Source organism: Nannochloropsis gaditana (genome assembly GCF_000240725.1).
Source record: "Nannochloropsis gaditana CCMP526 unplaced genomic scaffold scaffold899, whole genome shotgun sequence".
In the NCBI taxonomy this organism is placed as follows: Eukaryota; class Eustigmatophyceae; order Eustigmatales; family Monodopsidaceae; genus Microchloropsis; species Microchloropsis gaditana.
The window spans coordinates 2,300-10,292 of record NW_005803054.1 but is presented as its reverse complement, the minus strand read 5'-3'; the positions used below and the strand labels follow the sequence as shown (position 1 = coordinate 10,292).

General features: G+C 53.3%; 2 protein-coding genes across 2 annotated transcripts, besides 2 other annotated features; both read right to left on the bottom strand.

Moving 5' to 3' along the window:
- Nucleotides 1–2,537: 2,537 nt before the first annotated feature.
- Nucleotides 2,538–3,524, bottom strand: NGA_0441100 (mitochondrial carrier domain-containing protein; the record flags this gene model as incomplete). The annotated part of the gene is made up of 1 exon (XM_005853424.1): nt 2,538–3,524. One exon carries the CDS (start codon nt 3,522–3,524, stop codon nt 2,538–2,540), a length of 987 nt encoding a protein of 328 aa, XP_005853486.1.
- A 516-nt stretch (nt 3,525–4,040) lies between these two features.
- Nucleotides 4,041–4,073: a sequence feature (Short protein (NGA_0441200, EKU22875.1) was converted to a misc_feature.).
- Nucleotides 4,074–4,169: 96 nt separating this feature from the next.
- Nucleotides 4,170–4,205: a sequence feature (Short protein (NGA_0441200, EKU22875.1) was converted to a misc_feature.).
- A 681-nt stretch (nt 4,206–4,886) lies between these two features.
- On the bottom strand, nt 4,887–6,967 carry RP-L13E (large subunit ribosomal protein L13e). Its single transcript, XM_005853423.1, has 3 exons — nt 6,880–6,967; nt 6,516–6,665; nt 4,887–6,370 (listed from the first exon to the last, which is right to left on the bottom strand). Exons 1-3 carry the CDS (start codon nt 6,958–6,960, stop codon nt 5,981–5,983), a joined length of 621 nt encoding a protein of 206 aa, XP_005853485.1. The 5' UTR covers nt 6,961–6,967; the 3' UTR covers nt 4,887–5,980.
- Nucleotides 6,968–7,993: the final 1,026 nt, after the last annotated feature.

Genomic DNA, 7,993 nt, shown 5'->3' with positions numbered 1-7,993 from the left:
GGGAGGGAGGGAGAAGGGAAGGAGGGAGGGAAGGAGGAAGGAAGAGGGACTGGTACTACAATTCCATTCATCCAGCATTTATAGACGGTCCCTCCTCCTGATTCTTTTCTCTTTTCCTTCCTGGGTCCCTCCCTCCCTCCCTCCCTCCAACCCCCTATCCCTCTCTTGTACCTAGGGTCTGGAGCCAGAGAATATTGACAAAGAATTCCTGCGCCTCTGGTTCAAGGTACCTTATCTTTCTCCTCCCCCTCGGTGTCCCTCCTCGTCTTTCCCCCTCACCCCTTCGCCTAAGCTCTCTCCCGTCCTTCACGCTTGCCATTCATTTATTTACTCTTCTCCTTGCCCCAGTTCTCGCTTTCACTGTACGTCTTTTCCCTCTTTCTCCCTCCTTCCTACCCTCCTACCCTCCTTTCCTCCTTTCCTGCCTCCCTCCCTTCCTCCCTCCCTCCCTCCCTTTCCAGGATCGTTGCGACCCCTACAAAGATACCACCCTCCCCGAGGCGCCAGCCGAGCTCGTAAACGAGCTCTCCCGTCGCTATATTATGCTGTATGAGCTCATCACGGGTGAGCGGGTCTTCCAGGCGACGTCCCTGTTTCGTTGTCACCATGCCTGTCTTAGATCTTTAGCCCTGGAACCAGCGATTCTTGACGTATTGAGGCACTTCTATCAAGTTAGTCCCTTTCTTATACACATGTATACATCTATCATACCCCTTTTCTTCAAATCTTAGGATTAGATTTCGTCTTTCCCGATGCCAGCGTGACCACCAACGACTCCTTGCGTGCCGCCATAGGTGCGTACTACGGCCGGGCCCAGTAAGGTCGCCGAAGTGTCAGGCGCGAGAAAGGGGGGAAAGGGGGCAAGAGGATGGGGGATCCACTCTTTCTGACTCTTTCTGAGAGTTAATGGAGGGGGGGTAAGAGGAGGGAATGGAGCCTTAAGGTGCGGGCAGAGGGAGGACTACCTTGATAGTTTCTGTGAGCGAACAACTTCGGCGTCGGGAGAATGGCTAGGAATTTGATGAGTTGCGACAAACAAAGCTTCGAGGATGCCTTCGGGACGCAGTGAAGTCTGTATGTGAAGATTATCATTGCTTTTCTCTCTCTTTTTTGAGCCCAACATGATTGTATTGTGTCATTCCTTCAGGACAGCCCCCCTGAACACTTTGGACCTTGCTGCTTGAGTCTGCTTTATATACATATTTTTTTTCTCCAGTGCGGTCTGTTATTAATAGCAGAGGCAGCTTCTAAAGGCTCCGTAGCTCACTCATTTCTTTCAGAAGAGTAGGTCTGTAAGGGGCACCGCACGCAGTGCATGTGGTTCAACAATCTCATGAATCACATGTCAGTCGCTATGTACCCTCCTATCATTTCCGCCTCGGTTTCCTTCGCTCTTTTTCCTGCTGGACGTTCTGGCATGCGATTAAAACCATCTCGCGGGTCTTTTAAAGACGTGTGCGCCTCTTGCTGAAAAAAAATATTAGGAAGGCAAAGGAAAATCTTATCATCTCTCTCCTGCGTTGATCTCTTCTGCATTATTTGTCCGTTCGCTGCCCCTTCCTGGATTTTCTACATGAAGCCTTGCATCTTGCCGATCGGTTCACTCAATGCACTCGCCACCTTCACGCATTTCATCGTACTGTCTTTGCTCGTTTTATAAACCAGTACCACCAAGGGTACCCCATGCATGTGACAGTGAAGGTTGAAACAAATAATCATCATCGTCCATCGTCTGGCTGTTGACACCCACTTGCTCATGATTGTTGCCGTCCCGTCCTTGATGCCGAGGTTGTGTCGGCCCCGTATTTACACACACACATCACACATTTTGAGGCCTTTCACTTTTGATGCAATGTTCCCCTCTCTCGCAGTCCGGGCTTGGCTTCTGGAACCAATTATGCCGCTCGCCCTTCCCTCAGTCGTCGTATGCACACTGAAACAAGTAATCTGACTTATGTGACGCCTGAGCCCGCATTACGGCTTTTCATTTGCCCTAGGACCTTAGATTCGCTCTTAGGCCTGGCTTAACATGGGATGAGGACCCGTTGAATATTGTTCATATGCACACATTGTCTTGCGAAGCATGCGCCATCCTACCCTCGACGCGCCAGCCAAAGGGCTTTAGGACCGTTCCGGCCCGACGCACATGCACCGCAAATTTACACTATTGACATATGGAATGCACAGATTTGCTTCCTGTCCGTCCCCATTCTTTTATTTCCCCTTCCCCTTTCCACCATATCCATGCTTACTCATTCTTGGTCGGCTCCTGCGCCCTTCTTCGGTCTTTTTTAATTCGAAACACGACCGGTCGCTCGCATACATCTTCGCCATTCGCACACCATGCACGACTTTCCCGTCAAATTTTCCTCCCTCATTTTACCAAGCAATCCGTGCCATTGTTTCCTTCGCCTTCAAAACAGTCCTCATTCATCCATTCAAAACACTTTCGCCGTGTACCATCCTCTTAATACCTCCATACCTTATTCCCCGCCTCCCTCTCTCCCCATCCCACAGCGTCTCCCCCAATCTCCTCGTTACAGCAACAATTCCCGACACTGTCCACGGAAGATGCAGTCGTCCAGAAATTTCCAGACCACCCCAAAGGTCATCCCTTGGAAGCCATTAGCCATCAATCGAAGGCCCAAACCGCGCCCCAACAACCCTCGCACCCCGTCCACGGCTAATATCTGTTCTGTGGTCTGCCGGTACGTCAAGAGCTCCACACTGGCTTGTTTGCACACCTTGATGACGGTCAAGGAATTGGAAAGCACGTCCGAGGCGACACTGGCCGCGAAGCCCATGAATGCATTGCGCAAGACCCGTGTTTTCATCCCTCCTGGCTCGGGCAAATGGGTCTCGCACAGATTATACACAGCGAACCACGGAAAATGCCCCACCACATTCGCCGAGAAGGAGGCCCCCGCACCTTGAAAGAGGACCGAGGGCCCCACCCGTTTCAATTTCCGCAACAGGCCAGACCACCCCGGGTATCCCTGAACCTGTTGGCAGACGATGAGGGTGTCCAAAGGCATGAGGAAGATCCGCCAGACCGCGGAGGCCACCGATCCCGCCGCCGTTTTCAGAACAATCGGGAGGTTCCTGGTCTCTGCGTGCCGGTCCAGCAAGGCCAGGGCGCCCGCGTTGGCCGCCGTGTCCCCAAACCGACTGGCCGGCCCGTGCACAAGGGCTGCGGTAAAGCCTTGGTAGAAGCGTCGTACCCCCCCTTCCCGGTATAAGGTCCGAAGTACCTGGGGCAAAGGAGTCCCGTGCATTTGTTGGTACGACATGATGGTGCGGAGCCACATGAATGCACCCACGTTGATGCCCATCGCAATGGCTCCCGAGACCCCGCCCGAAAATGCCCGACCCCAGACCGTCCTGTCCAGCTCCTCTTGCATCTCCGTATCCACCCGCAAGAAGTCGACACGTTTGCCTTCCCGTTGCTCCTTCTGATGGAGGTAGGCATTGATTGCATGCGTTCGTGTAGGGGGTAAGGAGAGCGGCGCCGCGGCGGCCGACATGGAGGAATGCCGCCTGAGCACAGCATTGCGATGGGACTCATTGGCCGGAGGACGGGCTCCTGCTGGCCTCAGAGCTTCCTCCAGCAAGAACCAGGGTTCCTTGTTACAAGCACGGCCACACCGGGTGGAAGCTGCCGTCGTGGTGTGGTCACGTGGCGACGATAATGGTGCAGATGGTGCGCCGGTCCACAAGGCATTGCTCCCGCTCATACGCCGGTCCACAAGGCGCTGGCTGTGGAGACCAGAAGGGTCTGGGGCGGCAGCCGACGCTCGTGCAACCCCGTCGTGTCCCACTCTCGCACCATCTCGGCCAGGGACAGGGCTGGCGGTGGTAGAAGTAGGGCGGGGAAGGGGGGAGGGCGGGGCTGAGGAACCTTGAGGGGCGTGGTAGGTCCAGGGGATGTTCGCCAGGATGACGGGGCTGTGGGGTCCAGGATCTCGATGGGATGCTAGTGAAGACAGCGGCAATCCCAGTGACGACAGATGAATAGACGGTGCGCTGGTTTCCGCCCTGTTTCACAGCGTGCCTCTGCGGAATTTCAAAGCAGTCTGAAGGTGTGTGGGAGCGTAAGAAAAGGACGTGATCATTTAAGCCAGGTACGGAGACGACCCCACCGCCCTCCTTGCTCTTGCATTATAACATACCTCGAGTTTATTGCAGAGATCGTCGTACAGCAGCATGTGCGTGATCGTGCTGCCCTTTTCACTTACGTTAAGTAGGGTTCTGACTCGCTGTGAAGAGTAGAAATAGTGTCATTTAAGAAAAGCATGGGTCAACAAGCTCTGGACGGTCTGCATGATACCAGTAGCTTTTGGCAAGTTGCACTTCGGCTAGCACTAGCTCATCGACCATCGTCCATCCCTCTACAGTCATCTCTATGCCAAAGGCGAAGCATGCGCGGTCTCTCAGCCAAGTAATCGATCTTGTGTTCATCGCAATAACAAGAAAATGGGGACACGTCGCCCATGGAAAAAGTGCTTGCAACGACAAGAGTGACAGAAACCGGTGGGACAGCTGTATCCTCACGACGAAATGGAACTTTCTGCATTCGGAGGATCAATGTGAGCGCTTCCCGGAGGAAGTGTCAAGAGCCTTTCCAACGAAGGCCTTTTTCCGCCCCCAAAAAATGACCAAAAAATATCCTCACCAACTCAACGCCAGTCGCCCACACGCTCTTTCTAAATTAAGGCATTGAAGCAGGCTGCGTGTCATACGCTGTCTTTCTCCGAGATCCTATCGCTTCAGAACACCGCCATCACCACTTGGGACGTACCCTCCCAGCCTAAATAAAGAGATCCCGCCAGCCATACCATGCGCCTAAACCTTAGTCACGAAAACCCTTTACCACCAAAATCATAATCAAACCTTCAGTTAGGGGGCAGGGGTAGGTGGCAAGGGGCGTGGGAACAGTGTCGCGGACGCTGGTCGTCCTTTTATTCCGGGCGATGGATACTTCAAGCGCCAAATATGGGCCGAGCCTGACGCGGGAAGCTAAAAAGGAGACGCGTCCTCGACGATGATTTGATACCCTGCGGTGTGCTGCATAACATTGATTTATATTGGCACATACATGGCAACATACGCACATGCGAAAGCTGGGAAATATGATTGGATTATTGTTCACCTTCAACGCAAGTGCTGTCCGAAGAAACCTTGCGCTAATTTTTCTTCGAAAAAAAAGTAATAAGAATTGGCTTGTATGGCCGCGATGACAACAATCCAGCCCCTGATGCTATTTCATGTGTGTTTTCAAGGTGGAAAAACGTGCCGTAATGCCTCGCGATCCAGCAATGTTACAAGTGATTCGATTAATAGAGATGCCGTAAGCCTTTAACACAATTACGACCACTATTTTTGAGAGTGTGAAAAGGAGGATGAGCTACACGAAATCTTGGACTACTCAACGGACACGAACCAAGACATATACGGAGCAGGAAATAACGTGAGAAGGTGAATTTATCAGTGGGCTACAGGGAGTCAAGTCTGTCTTCAGGCGCGAGGACGTCCTTCCCTGCCTCAGGAAAAGTGCCGGAGACGGAACGTTCACGCTCCCTAAAATACTAGTCACGCGAGACGGTATCATTGCTTGAATCGTCACATATATGTTGCCGGGTAAATAAGGCAAGTAAAGAGTCGTGTGAAGGTGGTCTCCAAGTAACCGTTCCGTGTATTATGTAGAAGCAAGAAATAACCGAGTAATTAAATCTACACACACAATGAAAAGCCCTCTTGTAGTGCTTCTTTTCCTTTTCCAAAAGGAGGAAGGGGTTCGAGGTCCGCGATGAATCAATAAAGTGGCCCACGATGCTTCACACCCACTGAGCAATCGGCTGCGCTATGCAGCCGTCGAGAACCAAATGTTCTCGAGACTGCTCCCCCGATTCGTTTGCTCCCCTCCCCCCTCCCTCTTTCTGCCTCACATGCCGGTTGTCTGGCCCCCTCTCCTTACGTCTCTTTACGCATCCCCCTTCCCCGCCTTCAACGCCTTCCCTCGCCTAATTCCATCCAATTTCTGGTCGTTGCGGGCCACCCTCAGGGCGGTATGGGCTCGGAAATTCTTCAATTCCTCCGATACTGAGACAAACTCAACCGCCTTCTTCCCCGTGGGCAAGGGTAGGACCGTGCCAGTGGCTTGCACCGCCGCCCGGCATTCCGCCGTGCTGCTGTCGCCCGCCTTGGGCTTCTTGACCCGGCCCATGGGGAAGACAATGAGTTTGGATTTGTACTCTTTCAGTCGCTGCACGTTGGCTTGCAACGACTCGACCGACAGGTTCGTGCGACGGTGGTCGACGGCGATGCCTACGGACTTGGCGTACTTCTTGGTCAAGCCAGCTTCCTTCAGCTCCTGGATCGAGGAGGGAGGAGGGAGGGAGCAAAATGGAAAGGGGAGATGTTGAGAATTGTGCGTGAAAAAAGTCTGCAGCAAACAAACATCCACAAAAAGAAAGGTCTGGCAGGCCTCCGCCCCACTTTGGCTCCTCCTGGCTCACCTGCATGGTGAAACCCCTGCCCAAGCGCGTCTTGTGATTGTACCGCTGCGTGGGCGCGTGCACCACCGGACGGAGGAGTTGTGTGGGCCGGGGAGCAAGGGCTGCGGCCTTGGCTTTCCGAGCCAGGCGACGGGCCTTCTTCTTGGCGGGCTGTGAGGGGTAGAGAGAATCGAAGCAGGGTGGTAGGAAATAAGAAAATCAAGCCAAGCATGTGCGTGCATGACGTACAAGCACGAGCGGATACATGCTGTTTGAAATAGGACGGTCCTGAGCTGAAGGAAAGTCGCGAGCCCGAGGTAAAAGGATAGCGGGAAGGGAGAGACTCCCAAGTGAGACTTTCCGATCCCCTTCCATCACCACGCACCTGAACAAACCAGGTCTTGACCCGAGTTTGCCAGTCCTTATGGAAGTGCTGGTTCGGGATGACGTTGTTGTGTCGTACCATCCTGCCTTAGGGGAATGGAGGGGAGGGAGGAGAAAAAGGGTCATGAGGTGGAGCTCCCCACGCTCTTTTAATGACCATTGCAGTCTCGTCCTTGAAAACGAGGCACGTTCATCCAGAGCAGTGCACAAATCTCACGACGACGTCTGCGAATATTGACGAACCACAAGGACAAGATGGTGGGCGCTCCGCCCAAGAAGAAGACAACGAAGGGGAGGACAGTCTGGAGCCTTTCCAGCCGTCCATCTACCCCTCGACGCTCCTTCCTCCGTCCTATGTCTCACTCTGTCCCCCAAAAAAGCATCTCAGATGGTCATCCCATTATTCCCGTAAGAAACCCACGACCCTGCACTCGAGATCAAGCCCCGGGAGGCCGAAGGTAAAGGAGTGGATGGCGATGGGGGGTTTGAGGCACACATGTCTGTCCCCGCGGACCGGGGCCAGACCCTCCCCCCCGCCCTCGCTTTAGTGCGGCCTGCGAGTTCTTTGGCGACTGCAGGTTGACGCTGCTTGTCACTAGTCTATGTTGGGATGCGAATCAGAGGTAGGCGGGGTATTTTAATTCCGTAGCTTGAGTCAGTAATTTCTTCAAAATTCGTCTGCTAGTCGCTGCGACAACTACAGCAGGAGCACCAACCTCCCCTCCTTCTTACCTTGTAGGACGTGCGAAGCTCGATGATTATACGATGATTGGCTTCGAACGCCATTTTTGTTGGTCGTAGGCTTAATAACATAAATCTGGAGATGTGGACACCGGCGCAAAAGTCTAGCAAAAGCAAAGACAGCACGAGTGCGTCCGGCGGACACGCAGTAGGCGAAAGGGCCCATCCCATGCTGCCTCCTGATATCCCGTCTTATTCCTTATCGGAGAGTCAACCCTCGTCTTCAATCGGGTCGACCCCATCATCCACTCACAACAACAATGTACAAACTTTGGAGTCACGGGTGCGGAAGTTGGCGGTACGTGTGATAGAAGGGACAATTTAGGGTTTTCTTTCTTCAACACCGTTCCTCCTCCCGAGAAATGTGCCATCCA